Source organism: Boleophthalmus pectinirostris, unplaced genomic scaffold (genome assembly GCF_026225935.1).
Source record: "Boleophthalmus pectinirostris isolate CB_2022bp ecotype Guang Dong unplaced genomic scaffold, ASM2622593v1 HiC_scaffold_23, whole genome shotgun sequence".
Lineage (NCBI taxonomy): Eukaryota > Metazoa > Chordata > Actinopteri > Gobiiformes > Gobiidae > Boleophthalmus > Boleophthalmus pectinirostris.
In genome coordinates this window covers 30,140,235-30,159,361 of record NW_026571207.1, presented here as the reverse complement: position 1 = coordinate 30,159,361, position 19,127 = coordinate 30,140,235, and the positions used below count along the sequence as shown (strand labels likewise).

Here is a 19,127-nt window from a genome sequence, read left to right as displayed (position 1 = left end):
TACTGTGTAACATTCTAGGCACATCTCCATGGAGACAAGCAGGACCCTTCACCAGACAAGTTACACAGTGCACCTTTAAATAGCTTTACACAACCTACTTACAACCTTTTTAATAGCAATGCATATGTAGCCTATAATGCATTTATTTAAAGGTCTCAGCTATATTAGCAAATTATTTATTATACATACCAATTTATATTTATAGTATTGGGAAATAAATAAAAAGCTGTAGATTTGTTTTGTAGGGAAAAAGACATGGCATCCCACGCCCACACAGTTAAACAATAAAGCCATAAATAATACAACATTAGTGTTAATAGCGTAATATTTGCCATAGTTGAGGTATGATAAATAGGCCTATAGTTTATTGATTTCCTTTTTCTGTTGTGAGAGGAGATGTACTGTAGCCAATCTCTCTGGAGGGGCGCAGAATCCGACACTACACCAGCGCCTCGTCGCTCCTCCGGCATTTCTCGCGTGTTTTCTCGCTTCACACGGAGCTAAGAGTAAACAGCCATGGCCGCCCTCCGCAGGACCGTCCTGGCTCTGGCTCACAGTGCGAAGAATAATACCCGTACATTTACCGCGTCTGGAGCTGGAAAACAAGCCGATTCAAAGGCAACCAAAGCGGTGAAAGCAGTAGCGGCGCTGGGGACATGTGTCACCGCTGTGGGTTATTGCTATTTCTACAAGCAGCAGGGCAGTGGGCGAGCGGGACTGACCAACCACACCGACACGGGACTCCTGCCTTCGGTCTCAGCAGATCAGGTACACGGGTTTTAATTTCAATTACACTATAAATTGTCTACGCTATACCACATTCATTTCATAAAACGTTAAATTCACATAGATCTACACAAATTCACACATGTTTTTTACTTCAGCTTTCTGTTGTCTCTGGGGTTGCAGTTTGCAATAACTTTGTGTTGCCATGGGAGACAGAATCACACAATTATTCCCATAACAACGACGTAGGCTTCTATCTACAAAGGAACTGTCCCACACGTCGGTGCTGAAGGGCGTCCCCGGTCACGTGACCAAATATATCAGCTGCCATGACCCCCAAGACTGGTCTAATTATAGCGATATTAATTAGGTCACATTATTTACTCTTCATCATTCTACACTGTAGAGATTTTGAAGATGGGATTAGTGGAATGTGTTCATTTGTACACATAACCTATTCCTTATTTGAACAGGGAAAGTCTTATTCAAACAACTACTAGACTAAAAATCTGACTCATCCTTAGAAACTAAAACAATATTGGGAAATAAAAAAGAGCAGCAACATAGTACAGTGTTGCTAGGGTCACTGCAGATTAATACACTCTAACAATATTTTTTTCAAGGCACCCAAATCTCTCAATAACAGAGTTCGCTCATGCACACACACACAGACACACACACACGCACACAAACACAGAACTTTAAACTTTACATGACATTTTGATACTAATTATTTTATCACAACAATATTAAAATATAAGTATTTGACGAGGTGTGGGTGATATCCTAATTTTTTAATTGGGCCTAACTATACTCAGGCATTATTTTGCTAATCCTACAGACGTGTTAAGAACATGGTTTTAAATGTATATAAATTGAGGTTTAAGTATCAAACTAATGTGAAATGACTGTAAAATCTTCCACATAAATGCAGAAAGACCACTTTGTACCTTTCTTTAGGAGAAGGTTTAATCATCTTTATTCAAATATTGCAAGTCTACAAAACAATATTTGCAATAATGATCTATGTTTTGATCATCTGTATAGGCCTATTAAATTCTATAATAATATGGAGCATATTTATGGAGCTCAACAGTGACCGTCCACCAACTAAATTTCACATTCATTTTCCCCATAGACTAATGAGCACAAGATCATTTTATTTAAAGTCTATTTATAAACCGCAAAGTTATTATTTTGCAGAATCTTGCATTTTAAATGGCCTTTGCAGACTTGCCATGTTATGGATAATAATTAGCACGTAGCTGCTTAGCCTTTGCAATGCCTTTGAACTTTTAATATTCTCCCATAAAACACTGGCTTTCTGAATTCATCTTAACCACACACAGCTTATCATGGTCAAATAATATTAGCACAAAATATTAATGCAACACTTTATGTAAACAGACTGAGGTGTAATTGCTCTGTATTTCAGATAGTTGCATTCCAAATACTGTAATTTACATCTGACAATTTCTGAAATTACTGAACAAATTGATTTAAATTTGTGACACACGTAAAGAACTTTCAGAAGTCTTGGAAGGCCCAGGCTAATCCTCAGAGTAGCAGCAGGAATCCAGGGACAGGAAACCGGACACCAGCTCCAGATGAAGGGGCGAGCTGAGATGAGAGGTGGGGTGGAGAGGTGGTTTTGCTCAGGGGGGCATACATTCCCGTGGGCGTCTGCTCTGTGCCCACCAAACCTGGACCAGTGCCACCTCACAGATAGATCCCCTCTCTCCGCACGGCCCCAGCCTCTGATCTGGACATTTGTAGGGACATTATCTACTGTGCGGCGAAGAAAAATAGGCCCAACTGGACTCGCATGCACCCCATTACTGAATTACTGTCCCGTGTGAGCCAGTTTTTTTGTTTTTTTTTTCACGACAGATACAGGCTCGCATTGGTTTTATACAAAGCATCTTTCAGGCATTATCATTACACTGGATATGGTATGAAATGTGAAATTATTTAGGATGTACCAGTTTTCAGATCACTTGGTAGAGTGCGTTATATAACGCTGCATTATGTAGGTTTTCTGTTTGATGGTTTTCTGCTTGTCTCCATGGAGATACTATGACTTTGCCTGACGTATTCCACTATCCACAGTATGGTGTTTAGTTTATGTATCAATCTGCATCAAGACAAATTTTATGTTACTGGTTGTATTACAGTTCAGATCTGTGGAGACGCAACCCTGCTCAAAGTAATAGAGGTGTTGTTTGAATAAACGCAAGATATACAAGTTTAATGTCCTATAGTGGAACATTTCAGGCAAAGCAAAAATAATCTTCATGGAGACAAGCAGCTGAGTTCTGCATTAATTCTGAGATACGACAAGGCATTGACGAGGATTACAATTTAAATCAAAATATTATATCTTTTGATTTTGGATAAAGATCCTCACAAAATCAGGACAAAATAATTTTCTTGAAATCCATTAATATAACCATACCATATTCAAATAACACATTGTGATTATTAGTGACGTGATGTTTGTGAGTGAGTTGACTCTTTGAATGGTTCTTTAGCGTGAGTGGTTGGAATCAGATTTCACTTAAAAAAAAACAAAAAGAATAATAATAATTTTTTTTTTTTTTTCCTGCTTTTTATGCATTTTTATCTTTATTAACCTTGAACCAACACAAGAATCAGCAAAGAAGCAGAGCAGGCACCATTGAGACCATACCACAAAGGAGCTGAAAGTCCCATCACTAATTATTATACAGTGAACTTGTTTTTATGTTTTTGTTTGTAAATGTTTTACACTCTTAATATTTCTCGTGTCCTTTAGGCCCGGACCCCTCGCCTGGTGGATGGGGAGGTCTACATGTCTTCTTATGAAAACAGGTTCAGACTCTTCAGCTCCATCGAGTACGACGGACAGCTCTTCATGACTCCCCTCAACTTCATCGAATCAGTCACTCTCAATGAACCAAAGAGTGAGTCCACCACTGTTTTTCACTGTATTAAAGCAGACCTTTTATGTCAAATAAAAGCTTTTCAAAGCTTTTAACAATGTTATATTTTTATCCCCTTCTCATTTACCCTCTCTTGTTTTTGAGTTTTTGATTGTTTGAGCATGTTTGAGCAATCTTTAATTGCCAATTAAAATGTTTTCACTGCGACATGCCCACTTAATCACTGATACACGTAGGATTCGGCAGCATCATGTACTCATTTTGCTACTGTGTCCAAGTAATTTCCCTTGTGGATCAATAAAGTTTGTGTCTAAGTCTAAATAAATAAAAAAAATTGCTACTCACTAGTGTGACAGGAGATGCGGACTCTCTGCGGTGATCATGTTTGCGGCGACATCAGCTCCCATTGGGCACATCAGTTTTCTAACACGGATTTCAATGAACTTGTTTAGTTTATTAAGTCGTTTTTGATTAATATTGAGATTTAAAATGTCCAAATTCTAACATAATTATCCACGAGTGTCGTAGATTATAACTATATAGCAGACACAAGCACAGTAAGTCTTCTTTAAGCCATTATTGTTATTTCATGTCTGATGTTGTTATTCAGTCCACTGGGGTTAGTAAAGACAAGTACTGTATTAGAGAATATTGTAATCTATACATGTATTATGTTTCCAATACACTACGTTGACCATTAGGATCAAAACAGGAAGTACAAACTATCACATATCACTTATATCATTTTACACTGAATAGAAGCTTGTGCATTTCAATTTGTGGTATCTTGTGTGTCATTAAAGGGCCTTTATTACACTGTTTTCTATGTTATAATATCATTTCCTCATCACAAATATACCTGGAGTTGTGTTTTTTTCATTCAAACATGTTTAACACACGAACTCTGCATATTTAGGCTGAGTTCTTTACTCAAACAGAAAACACCCTGGACCACCTTGTGATGTCATGTGGTCAAACAGGTATATATTTGAGGATTTGAGGATACCACAATATAAATAAAGCCACAAAAGAGTTATAAGATGTGACTATAATCAGTAATTGTGCTCAAATATCTAAAAGCAATGCAAAATACCTAAATAATTTATTATACAATGTCATCTTTTTCCATACAGTATATATGCTTAGCCTTAGTTCCTGTAAAGTAAGGTTGTATTTTTTCCATAGGTGTTGACACTATGTTATTGTTATAAACTGAAGACCACACTCACAGCGTAACCCTTAATCAGCCTGATATATAAACAGTCTATATTTCATTACTGGATTAATTACTGGTACAGCACGGTCTGTTCTCTGCTGACTCTTCTATGCTGCACTGCGATGCTTTCACTCTAATTTACAGCTGAGAAATCCATTTACGTGATTATGCTTAGAGCCCGCTCCTTTTAAGATCACACTCACTGACCTGTTTCTGTGCTGTTGTTGCCTTATTTTTATATATGTCAGTCATCCCTCTGTCACCTTTACTATGTATTTCCTCTCTTTATATCCAAGTTGACTTCTTTTCCATGCATAAACAAACCCACTGCAGCCTCTTGTTTGGCATTTGAACGATTCCCAAGACTTAATATCACCCTGTTGATTTCATTGCTGTAAATTGTGAATTTTGGCAAACTGTTAGCCTTGTAATCAGTAATGGAATTCAATTCAATTAATCAAGCAGGTCATATTTTAAGGATGCACTCTGTAACATTTCTGGTGGGGGAATCTGTGACCTGCGTGTGTCCATGGAGGTGGTGTTGCTTTGCCTAGAATGTTCCACAATATAACTGTGTGTTTTTATAGGTCAAAAATATCTTGAAAAACATCAATTCCTACTGTCAGTAAGATTGCATCTCCATAGATCCCACCTGGTTGAGTCACCTGCTTATCTCCATGGAGAATGATTATGCCATGTTGTGGAGCAGGCAAAGCAATAATAATGTATGATCTTAATGACAATTCAATGTTGTCAGATTTTATTTTCATTTTATTGACATTCAAATGTTAGTGTTGCAGCTGGTACATACACTTTTGAAGTAACTTAGACAAATTCATACACACGTGTGATCCTCACCTCAGAGACCCTTTACTCTCCAAAAACAATGCATTAATCCCCCACATTGACTTCAAAACAGATGCATAAAAAGTTATTTATAACCTGTGATGTTGAACTCTCCCAAAAGGAGCTTTACCAAACAATAGTGACTACAAATGTTTCAGTCATAACACCTGCATAGACTACACAGATACTCATCTTCACCAGCAACCCCACTTCTATGGCTCATTTATGAGGCAACAGGCGGAGACCAAACAATGCACAGCAAAGCCATAAATGCTACGATAAGAATATTTTCATTGTTTTATTTTATAGGTTCAGGGTGAGTGACCTGGAAATGGGCTGCACTTTCAAAGCATGAACTCAATCACTTATTTCAGTCCAGTTTATGTGGCGACAGAGGAAATACATTTTTATGACTAATTGTAAACTGTGATTGAATTGAGTGGCCAAATATGGTCAAATAAGAGTAACATTACTTCATAATAATATTACTTAATCAGAAGTACAAAGTAGTGATCCAAGAAATCAAAAAGTATCTGGAGAATCTACTAATCAAATAAGTAATTGTAATTAGATAACTGTCTGGATGCGTCTGATTTGAACTTGATGTAACTGGCAAAGCAAAACCTTAAATGATGTACAAAACTTTAAATTATGTATTTTCAAAGCATAAACCACAGAAATATGAAGAACTCAATAACATATGAAGGAGCAGTGTAAAAAACACAAATCATTTAGCTTAAATTATTACAAACATAAAGCCTTTAGAAAATTGAACATGGCTGCACCCCGTGTATTGATCAGTTAAAATATTTGATCATACTTGCATTAGTTGCTCCCGTCCTGTGCACCCTAATGTCAACAAAAGCACAAATTCACTCTCAAATGTTGTAATAAATATAAGTAACAAATATAATAAGAATGTCCTGGTTAATAAATTGACCAGCATTTGGCACTTTCCTTGTTTTTTATTGCTTTTAAGTCTGTACTTACATTGTATTGTACTTATCATTGCTTTTTTGCAGCATTAGTCACAGTGAGAAGAGTAACCAAAATGTTTACTCAAGTAACTTCAAACTAAATTACTGAAGTAGGATTAAAAATATGATGTCGGAAAGCTACTCATAGAGGTACAATTGCATTAAATTGTTAAGCAAGTAAATTTAACATTGTACTACCCACCTTTGCATCTAAGATGCATAGTTGCTGCTGCTTCCATCCTCTCTGAATTAAACAAATTTTTTTATGTTTTTTGTTGGCGAAAATACTACTTCTACTTCTTAATGTCATTCGTAATCCATAACCTCATTCACTCTCATGAAGCATGTGACTGAGCGGTTATCAGCTTCTTGTCCTGGTGAAATCTTTGACTTTATGAGGTTTCTGTGTTATCTCTGCTTTATTGAGGGTTGGAATGCAGCCAGGGATGTGTCCATGTAAACAACTGGTTTCACTTTTAATGACCGTGTGTATGTTTATAATTCTTTTACAAAGGTCCCTAATTGTTTCTCTTGTTTTGTTTAGGCCAAAAAGGATGGAGGTCCCTCACTAAAAAGGTGCATTTTCTTTTAAAGGTTCTATATTATGCAAAATGTATTCTTGTGATTGTTTAGCCATGTTATAATGTTGTCACCTCATCAGAAACATGTTTTGTTTCATTAACACATGTTTGAGTGAGCCTGCATTATTAGTTTTTGTACATCTCCAAAGCTCAAAATGCTGTGTTCCACCTTGTGATGTCATGTAGTGGTAGTTAACAGCTACCTTTTACCTTTTCATTCAGAAGAAGATTGGCAATTCCAGGTCTGAAATCATCCAAATTAATTCTATTGAAGGTGTATGGAGTTTAAAAACACTGTGGAGCATTTCCTGTATTACCACATGACATCATAAGGTGGAACTAAGGTGATTTCAGTTTGAGTGAAGAACTCAGCCTAAATATGCAGGATTTGTGTGTGAAACATTTGTGAATGAAACAAACACAAATAGTGTAATTAACAAAAATCCATTATAAAACTGCTAATTAAACAAAATCTAAAAATAGGTCCATTCATTAATCAGGTTTCCACATTTATAGCTCTGTTTGTGTGAGGCTGTAGCAGTAGCCATTAGCTTGCTTAGTGTCTCAGCAAATGACTTCTGTTATCAGTGATTGATTACATTCACTTCATTGACGTAAATAGGCTTCTGTTACATCCTCATAGTTTGGTTAGCACTTTTCTTTTTGTAGCCTCAAAGCAGCCATAATTGTACTGTAAATACAGCACAACCTTATGAACAAATCCCTTTTAATACCATCATTTTCTCAGTCTCAAAATCCCCCCTTGCATTGAGTGATCTTGGCTTTCTTCTTTTCTTTCAGGAATTAGACAAGATACTGTCAGATACGCCTCCTATTTGTAAAGGATCATCAAACTTGTTCAGGAATCTCCGTGAACGAGGTAAAACAACACCGTCTAATGTCTCTAATTCTCTTTATTTTTCAGCTTAAGGCTCCACATTTGTTGAGTGCAGAGTTGGGAAAAGTGTGTGCTGTAAATGTTATCTTATCAGTGATCAGTCTGGCCACATTATGAGAGGTGACGTTTGAGCAGGGACTGTGTAACCTGCAACTCAAGCACAAAAACAAACCCATTACAGACACAGGATGAATGAAGGAAAAAAGTCACATTCTTTTCAAATATCTCTGTATGTTTGCAAAACTTTTGGGGGCAGGAGTGCTACTTTTGGTGCTCTTCAATTTATGGACCAGTCTCAAATACAAAGTTGAAAAAACTGAGGCACTCCTGTATGTTTAACTAACTATTTAACAAAATGAAGAAATAATGGACATGACATTATGCAAAATGAACCCATAATATTGAAAGGTTCTGTATTACGTAAAATTGACTCTTGTAAGCTTTTCGACACATTGACATGTTGCCTGGAGTTGTGTTTTCTTTCATTCACACATGAATAACTTATACGTGAAATACAGCACATGCTTTCTCACAGTGAGCGGGCTTACCTCTCTACAGATCTGATCTACAATTTGACCTGATTGTCTTCATAGAGAGATACATAAGTTTAGTCTTAGTCAAACTTTAAAATTATTATTTGGAAATTATTTGGACACAGTAGCTCACACATCATAAATAAGTAGCAAAAAAAGATAGCAAGTCAAGCAATAGCATCTCCTCTCTATGGAGACAACCAGCGGCATACCCATGTACACAGTGCACTTTTAAATAAAAAAAAAAAAAGTTTTAGGAGTGAGTAGTAACTTTTTATGCAGTTATCTTGACCGGAAATCCATATATGTAGCACCTTAACACAACACGATTGTTTGACTGAAGTAAAGTCCATAAAAGGTTGATTCTGTGATACGAGAACATTAGCTGTGCTTTTATGTGGTTTATCTGTGCAGCTACTAATTAAATACTTAACTGTTAAAAGTTGATCTTTGAAACATGCAAAAACTCAGTGGTGAAGAATTCCTGTGACACATACCAATAGGGGAAAGTTCATTCAAAAAAACTCCCCGAAAACAACAAACGCTCACACACCTTTTCATCCCACTGTTTGGCAGGTACAGCCTCGAAATGACAACAGGTCTGTAGCTTCAAAGCCCTTAAAGCTTAAATGGGTTTTTCAGAAAGAGAAAGAGAAAGAGAAGAAAGAGAAAGAGGAGGAGGAGGGGGGGAAACTTTTAAGAAGATTCCTGACCAATACCACACACCTTCACTTGCCTTCGTCTAAAGTATATGTTCTCAGACAATACAAAGAATTCCTCTGAAATGCTTCATACCCCACTGCTGTTCCGAAGAGGTAACCCAATGCCGATTTGGGGGTTTACAATGTCCCACGCTGATCGAGGAAGGGGGGAGGAGGGAAGGAGGGGGAGAGGAGGAGGAGGGGAGGGTGCAGAGGGGGGCATGCTCAAACATAACCGGGTTCAAACAGCCTCTCAGTCACTCGCTGAACAAGAGCTTTGTCCCCGGATCAATCCAGACCTCTCTCTCTCTCTCTCGCTCTCTCTCTCTCTGTGTCTCTCTCTCTTTCTTTCTCTTTCTCTCTCTTTCTCTCCCCTCGACAAAGCCTCAGCGTTTAATGGCAGGATTAAAAGACCCAAATCCCACGGCTGGCACTTAGCTAAAGAAACACAGAGAGAGGGAGGGAGAGAGAGTAGAGGGAAAGGGAGAGAGAAAGATAAAGGGAGAACAGGAGGAGAGGAATAAGGAGAGAGAGAAAGAGGTATTGAGAGAGGAAGAGAGTTGGAGAAGAGTGGGGAGGAAGAGAGGGAAGGCTGAGTGCGAGGGATGAGAGAGAGGAAGAGAGAGAGGGACAGTAGAGGAAGAGCGAGGAGGGATAGGGAGAAAGGAGAAGGGTGAGCAAGAAGGAGGGAGAATGAGGGGTGAGAGGGAGGAAGAGCAGAGAGAAAGAGAGACAGAAGGGTGTACAACAGGGAGAGAGAAAGAGGGAGGAGGAAGGAAAAAAGAGAAGAGAGAGAGCAGAGAAATTTTAAGTAGTGGTTTCCAAAGTTTTCTCAGCAGAGATAATGTTTGGCTTTCTGAGTACCACCAGGTGAAAAAAGGTCTGTACTCGGCCTAAACTAGAACTATAGGGTTGACTATTTCAGCTGTTTCGCCCGAGCCCCATTCAAACTCTCCTGAAATACACAAAAGCATAATACAAAACTGTACAACTTGACAAACCTGATAGTCCAATGAGATTCATTTGGTCTTCCAATATTCTATGTTATTAGGTTCTTTTTTTTCAGACCTAGAGTGTTATTTCATACCTGACAGTTTCGACTGCTCACTAGCGTCTTCCTCAGAGTGGTCACATGATGTTGCTGTGACGTGTCCAGTCAGCTGATTTAAACAGGTTTTGGTGCTGTCTTCCTACCGGTGGAGGCAGGACGACAGCGCCATCTGCAGTCCGACTTCCTCAGGACAGCATCCCAGGTGTGTGAGAGTAAAAAAGCCCCCTCGTCCCAGTTTACAGTCCTGTGGGCACGTTTCCTTATTTCGATTGCTTCTTTAATCCAGCGGCGATGTTTGTTTTCCTCTGTCCCAATGATGTTTGCTCCATCCCAATCCATAACGTGGTTCTCTCTTTTGCAATGGTCAGAAATGGCCGATTTGAGTTGTTCCTGTTCTGCATTGTGTTTCGTTGCTCGTGTGCACGCCTTCGTATATTACATTACATTTATGCTCCGAAGAACCGGAGCATAAATGTAATGTAATATACGAAATTCCCTGCATGTCCTGCAATAAAACAACATAGAACATAGAACAGAATGCGAGAAGGAAACAGCGAAGGCGTGCACACGAGCAACGAAACACAAAGCAGAACAGGAACAACTCAAATCGGCCATTTCTGACCATTGCAAAAGAGAGAACCACGTTATGGATTGGGATGGAGCAAACATCATTGGGACAGAGGAAAACAAACATCGCCGCTGGATTAAAGAAGCAATCGAAATAAGGAAACGTGCCCACAGGACTGTAAACTGGGACGAGGGGGCTTTTTTACTCTCACACACCTGGGATGCTGTCCTGAGGAAGTCGGACTGCAGGTGGCGCTGTTGTCCTGCCTCCACCGGTAGGAAGACAGCGCCAAAACCTGTTCAAATCAGCTGACTGGACACGTCACAGCAACATCACGTGACCACTCTGAGGAAGACGCTAGTGAGCAGTCGAAACTGTCAGGTAAGAAATAACACTCTAGGTCTGAAAAAAAAGAACCTAATAACATTGACAAACCTGATGCGATGTGCAGGAGTTTCATTAGCGGGATGCACACTGATTGTGTTGTGATAGCACTCTGAAGGGGGAGTGACTTAACACAGGGAACAAAGGGACGTTCTGTCAAAAAAGAAATGAAACATTTTAATATGTTGTTTTAAGTGAATATGGGATTTTGAAAACAATAAAAGCTAACATGGTGATCTAAATGTGTTATGTGTTATCAGTTAAAACCCCACAAAAGTGTAATACCTCCTCTAATCCAAATTCACATCTTCATAGCTTCACTTGAACCTCAGTAGCTTCTGTTTTTCGAGCTCCTTTTCTTGAGATTATTTCCCATAACACACGGAGCAGTCACCCAGAACTATCTTGCTTTTTTCTTTATCTTTGGCCTCAAACAAAAGCCTAGAATGCTTTCAGGAGCAGAGAACACAATCCTCCAAAGATACTCGGACACCTAAACTTCCCCAAAAACAAAAGGAGCTGAAGGACTGAAACATGCAAAAAAACAAAACAAAACAAAACACACACACACACAAATCACTCTGTTTCAATCAATGACAAATGCTTCGGAAATGTCCTACACCTTGTTAACTAAACAGGATCAGAGGCTGTGGACCTTACATTTGTTTGGGTTAGTGTTTGAATTGGTCATCTCAATAGAAGCCTGTGTCAGTGTGAATGGAGACACCAAAGCATGAAGTCAGAGGCACCTTTAGAGATGTTATCAGGGAAATGGGCCAGATTAACTCAGTGTCAGGGCTGCTGTTTGTAGAGATGCTTATTCAGGATGACGCATGACTTACCATACAGAGATGAACTATTTAAAACAGATTAGATTGGCCTGGATTTCACCTACAATTTTTAATGTCAAACTCAACAAGTGCTGAAAAGTGACTGCAACTTATTACCTAAGTATTGTAGAAATTGTGCACCATAAATTTGTGTGGTAAAATACACATTTTAACTGCTCATTGCTGGTTATAGAGCTTGGGAAGGAACGTCAAAAATGTCCATTACCATGTTTTTGGCAGTGGTGCAAAACTGCCATTGAGATATATTAGCTAAAACATTAAAAAGTAAATAAAAATCTGAAGGTTAGCAGTTTGAATCCCCACTCATGGCATAAACATTATTGGCAGGAAAGATCAACTGACCCACAGTTTGGCAGTATGCTTCCAGCTTCCGCAGATGAATACTCAACTATAGTGAGTCCTTGGACAAGATACTTCACCCATCTTGCCCCAAGTGTCTCTGTACACTGGTGTATGAATGTGTGAGTGGTTCCTTGATGTAAAACTGATATTAAAGTCCTAACTTCTCTATGATATGTGTTAATAATAGAAGCTTGTATTTACTTTCTTCTAGGTGTCATCAGCTACACGGAGTACCTCTTCCTCATCTGTATTTTAACAAGTCAGTATAATTACTTACATACCATTTATTAAACATGAATATGCTCTGTAATATTGAATTTCATCTCTGTTTTGTGTTTGATTTCAGAGCCTCACGCTGGATTCAGGATCGCCTTCAATATGTTTGACGCAGATGGAAACGAAATGGTCGACAAAAGGGAGTTCTTAGTGGTAGGATCATGTTTTTATTTATTTAAAAACGCCTTTGTACGTTAAAATCATCTATTGGCACATTAATAATTCATCTTTCAGCTTGAAGAAATTTTTCGCAAGAAAAAGGAGAAAAAGGAAGTAACAGAGGACAGCGATGGTTGTGATGAGCAGGTATGAACTGTTGTGCACAGGATAAAAGGCAATTTTTTCTCATACATTTATGTATTATTATATTACAAGAGATGCTTTTTTGGATTGTTTCATCACTTTTCTAATGCTTTGTAAGTATTTCTGCAAAGTTAACCCAATTGAGTTCATACAAGAAAGACAGAGCAGAATTAGTATTCAATATAGATAATTACAGTAAAAAAAAATAAAAATCTAGATAAATAACTATTAAAATACTTAATGACAGACATAAAATCTATGGTTGACTATGCCTGTGGCTATGTACAAAGCAGAAATAACAGATAAAATGCAAGTAGAATGCACTCCATGTTGATTTTTATTAGGATTCATCATAGATCATTAGACTCTAATTCACAATTTGAATGGACACAATTGCTACAGTTGCTATTTTACCATCATTTCCTTCACAAACAACAAAAATATATTTTTCTACTTAAAAATGGCAAAATATGCTCTGGTATGTGATTATTGTATTTATTTATGAGTTCATATTTGAGCCTTTTTGTCAAACCTTCTGGACGCGTGATGTGAACTTATGTGAAATTATTAAAGGTGCATTGTGTAACTTTTCTGGTGGAGGGTCCGTCAAATGCTTTTCTGCATAGAGATGTTATTGCTTTGTCTGGAATGTTTCACAGTATGGCTTTACACTTTTTTTTATCTTCATGGAGACCAAACCAGACCAAGTAAGAGATCCGATCTGTGAACAGGCAACCTTGCTCACAGTCAGAATACCTTTTTTGAGGTATTTCTGAGCTAGAAAACCACATGTAATTGAATAAATATTAAGTAGTGCTGTTTAATGTCATACTGTGGAACATTCCCGACAGAGCAGTTATATATCCATAGAAGCACCCTCAACCAAGAAGTTACATAGTGCACCTTTAAAACAGAAATTGCAAATCTAATACTTGTCCAAAAAACAAACACAATGCAATTAGATATTTTCCCCATAATCGTGCAACCCTACTTTCTATAGATCCTTCTTGGCCTCCCCTGACTGTAAAGTACAAAAGTGCATTTCCTATCTTTAGTTTGGGCCATAGTTTTAGCCGTAGCTGTTTTTTCCTCGATGTCGCAGAGGTGAGTGTGGTGGAGCAGGGTGAAACTTGCCCCTCTTTCATCTGGAGGTGAGGCCCAAAGCTCGATGCAGGTGGATGTAAACAGACCAGGGCACTGATAAGAGCCAGAGCTTTGAGGTCTTATCACACAAAACCCCACCAGAGACTTAGACCGGAGCACGGCCCGCAGAATCATCAAAAAGATTATTAGAATAGACTCGCAAGATTTGAGAGATACCACGGCGACGCAGTAGGGGGCGCCGCAATCAGCTTACAGGGAGAGCAGGTAAAAATGCAGAAAGGTCAACGGTGTCATGTTGTTTTGAACCATGGGAGTTCAGAAATACACTTATTTCTTTGCATAATATTGGATTTAAACTTCAACATTTAAGATTTATACCTCTATTTCAATATTATTACATCTCTGTATTATTAGTTTTCACTAAAATGTTTCTGATGAAATGGATTAGGAAGCTCATGTTAGAATTCTTCAAATTGAGATGGTTTGGGCATGTGCAAAGGATGGAGAGTGAATATATGGTACAGAGGAGGAACAGTGAATCTATGGGAATAAGGATGGTGAGGTTAGAGAATCCAGAAATGTAGTGAAATAAGATCTGAAGTTAGCTGGGGTACAGATGATAGTTAGATGGCCAATCCTGAAACAAAAGTAGAAAAATACACACAAAATTACATACTGATTGCATTTACTTGTTTTTTGTAGTATTAGATTTGCCTGGGATCCAAAATACACACTTTTCCAGTACTTTATGAAGTCGTAACTCCACTCACTGGTGAATCTCAGTTTTCCAATGGGTGTGAGTGACAGGTGGATTAGCCAATCAGGGACACACATGGTGACCGTATTGGAAAAACATAAAGGAAAACAAAATATCTCAGGGGACTGAAAAACATTGCGGATTTCTGCAGAATCAATGAGCGAAGCAGTAAACTCTGTTTTAGGTGAGAGAGGACGTGGAGACCAGACTGACCTGTGTAAAAAGTACAAAGACAATAATCTATTAAATTCTTGCAGTTTCTATGTGATTTGCAACAATCAAACATTTTAAATGGTTGTATTTATTTCCTTTTTTTTGTTTGTTTTGTTTTTTCTTTCAGACATTACAGCTTTATGGCCACCGCAAACCTCTCCAACCCGCCGTATGTATTTAAGCCTGTCTCTCTCTCTCTCTCTCCTCTTTGCATGCCGCATTGTACCCAGTGATTGCTGTTTATTCCATCTAAAATACCACACATGAACTGTCTAAGCCAGAGCCTGTATTTATCTAGTCCAGGTCTATGTAACCCCATTCACTTCCACTGAAACACCTCATAGCATTCCCCTTCTTTATTTGACACATTTCTCTTAAAGGTTTTGTAGAGAGATGATTTATGTCTCAGTCCATCTTGTCATTAACGGTCCACTTCAAAATGCTCTTAGCCCAAAGACTGACAACTTCGCCAGGACCCCCGTGTTTTATTTTTACAGTTTCTGGTGGAATTTGGGGCTTAAGTTACTTTTTGTCATGGCTTTGACCGTGAAAGCTTAAACTTTTTTTAGAGGAGCTCTGGAGATCATTTTCTAGGCGTGTCCACTGTGTTTTGATTCTTCGAGCGTTGCAGCACGAGTTCAAAAGTTAGATTTTTGTTCGTTCGTGTCCCGAAGTGGGTAGTTTTCTAGCACAATACTTTCACTCCAGGTTCAGTTATGTTTATTAAAGAATTCTGACTTGAATAAATGATTTTGCTTACTCCTCATACAACTGAAGCTAGTGTTGTCACGATACTAATATTTCAAACTAATTCAGTACTAAGAATAGACTCAATACTCAATACTGATTCCGATATCACAATGATAATAAAAAGCATTCTTTCATTAGACAGCTTACTGTCTCTCGTAGTACTTGTACCATGTGGCCGTATATCTGTGTAATCCTCAGTGGTCCAAGTAGGTTCCATAGTGGTCCATGGGTGTATACTAGTCTATGTACCCTTATACTTGTTTTGATACAGCTCAAGATCATTCTAAAACTATTCAAGAAAAGTTCATTTCTGTCCTGTGGATGTGACTTTTTAGTATTGATACCTGCTCATTAGTAGTTTCAGTATTGATTAGTATCTGATTTTAATAAAGTGGTCCCTCATTTATCGCGGGTGTTAAGTTCTAAAAATAGCCCGTGATATCCAAAAATCCATAGGTAGGTGAAGTAGTCAACTTTATATTTTACAATTATTATATATGTTTTAAGGCTATAAAACTCCTCACCACACACTTTATAAACACTTTTCTCAGACAGGACAGTTACAATCCTTTTTGCATCCTTCGTAAAACTTATTTCTGCTGTTGTCCTTATGTTATTTTCCTCCTTCTTCTCGAACCGAAGATTCATTTATTCCATAATGGAGCCCTACAGCGCAGAGTCCTGCACTGGTCCATTTTTGGAGACCCGCCCCCGCCCAGTACAGCACCACTTCCGCTTGTTAACCCGAGATTATATCAAACTTTTGTGCTGCATATGCCACGAACTGAACCAAGACTAAACCAGGACTAACCCAGGACTAACCTAGGACTGATTCCAGAACTGAAGAGGAGGACTAAACCAGGACTGAACTAGGACTAAAACAGGACTAAAACAGGAGTAAACCAGGAATAAACAAGGACTAAAAAAATCCGCAAAACAGCGAGACTGCGAAAGGTGAACCGCGATAAAGCGAGGGACGACGAGAATTTCCTGTCAGTTACTTTAAATCAACACATTTTTAAGGTATTTTTCCAAACCTGTTCACAGCTCACTGTTTTTCACTGCAATTAACATCCAAAATGAAAAACATGTTTTTACTTTAGTGTTTGGCTAAAATATTACAGAGGGAGTCTTTAACTTCAAATCACTTCCTATCTCATTAGTTACTCTTACAATTACTGAACGATTGTAAAACTTTTGTCCAGTTGACAGAATTGACTTGTTTTTTGCTATGGAACTTGGACAACTAAGAGATTACACAGACATCATACTTGAGTTGTAGTATCCACCAAACACTTTTTTCCTTCTTGAGTAATGTTATTTTGAAGTATTGGCACTTTTGCTTGAGTACAATTTCCTTCCCACCAGTCTCTTCTGTGGTCGGAATTCCCCTTAGATTTTGCACTGAACAAGTTTTCAGTGGAATAAAATGGAGCACTTTACAGTGTTGTCAGTGATTATTTGTGGTTTCTTGTCATAAATCTTTCTTTGATTTGTTTCATCACAAACCCTCGAGGCAAAGACACAAAACTGAATGGGATAAATTCATATTATGTAATTAAGTAACAACCATTTACGAACACTGTGTCTCCTTAAAGTGGTGTTGTTTACATAGACATTTTAGACCTGTTTCAAACCAGCCAAAATCAATGTATTTCCTACCTTGTAAGTTTAGTAAATAGCAGTTTCTGTGCAATTTTAAGTTTGTAATTAACTCATTTGAAGTTAACTCAAAGTGGATGTGGTTTTGGATATAGCTTGTTTTTAATTTTGTTTCGTACCACATTTTAATAGTGAAAAAAAAAAGAGTCAAATACAAGTTTACTATAGTGACTTAGGATGCCTCTTTGGCTAGAATGTAGAACAATACAGTATTAAACCTTTTTTATCTCCATGGAGACCAGCAGGTGACATAACCAGGCCAAGTTACAAGTTAGATCTAGAGATAAGAATGCATAAATACAAATTCAATTTAATAAACACAAAATATGTTTAATGCCACTGTGTTTAATGCTGTGGAAAATTCCAGGTAAAGCAATAACATTTCAATAGTATGTAGCTGAAGGATTAGACTGTTGTGATGTTGATTTAGATTGCATAAGAAAATTGTGTAAGCGTTTAACATTGCCTTTGAGTATCATTTCTTCTCCATTAGGAAAGCACTTTATCTAATGGTGCTTCCAAACAACTGCATACATTATAGCTTGTTTATGGTGCAGCCTGTATGCAAACATGCACTGAGTGGTTTGAGTCCTCTCCTCTCGCCCCTGTTCACTGTTTCTCTGCATGTTTTGGACCTGTGTTTGCTGTGAATGCCAAAACAGTGCACGCTCCAATGCAGCCCCCAATCTGCCCCCTCATCCCCCCCTCTGCCCCCTTCAACCCCTTCCAGCCCTCTCTGTTTCTGCTTGTCTGTGCTGTCAGAGAGGGGTTGGAGGTATTGCAAAAAAATTTTAATCAGTTTTGTTAAAGACTACATCATGATTATGAACAATCAATATTCATGTACGCTTAGTAACTTTACATTGCCTGAAGAGGTAACTAAAGCTAGCTGCTTCTTTTGAAAGTCCACACTTCAAAGCAGTTGGTCAATCGCTCAGAGCATGATGAAACCAGAGGACCAATCAGAGGAGCTGTTTGAGTAACAGAGTCACAGAGATGCGTTTGAACATAGAGATGCGTTTAACAGAAAGTAACTAGAAGGAAGTATTCTCTAGATGGAGTATTGACGCAGTGATATCAGTTCGATATCCTGGTTGGGATTATAAATTTGTGGTAGTTGATCCATACTTTCATTTATACAAGGCAGTTATGTAATAATTTGGAGATAAATAACAGCTACATAACACATTTGAATTGGATTAGTCTTATGTTCTTTTTGTTTTAAGGAACTATATGATATTTTTCAGTTCTCCATAATTAGATACTTAAATATATGTATGTATAGTATTGACATTGGTATTGGAATAAGCTGGATCGTCTATCCCAAGTTTAGTTCTACCATTGTGTTCCAATTGAAAAAAACGTTACAGCTCAGCTTCTCATTTTGTCCCCCCCCCCTTCCTCCAACTTGTCAGTCTTTTCCTCCATCCCCTGTTTTAATCATGGGTCTTGGACAATGAATTTTCT

General features: G+C 38.1%; 1 protein-coding gene across 1 annotated transcript in view; it reads left to right on the top strand.

Annotated features, from left to right (window-relative positions):
- The first annotated feature begins 642 nt into the window (after positions 1-642).
- The window catches only part of micu3b (mitochondrial calcium uptake family, member 3b), a 28,869-nt gene continuing 10,384 nt past the window's right edge, over positions 643-19,127 (top strand). The window contains exons 1-8 of the mRNA XM_055159388.1: positions 643-768; positions 3,521-3,668; positions 7,231-7,262; positions 8,069-8,147; positions 12,807-12,854; positions 12,942-13,024; positions 13,106-13,177; positions 15,376-15,417. Coding sequence (XP_055015363.1) covers positions 3,557-3,668; positions 7,231-7,262; positions 8,069-8,147; positions 12,807-12,854; positions 12,942-13,024; positions 13,106-13,177; positions 15,376-15,417 — 468 coding nt within the window. The 5' untranslated portion in view covers positions 643-768; positions 3,521-3,556. The remainder of the gene's footprint in view (positions 769-3,520; positions 3,669-7,230; positions 7,263-8,068; positions 8,148-12,806; positions 12,855-12,941; positions 13,025-13,105; positions 13,178-15,375; positions 15,418-19,127) is intronic.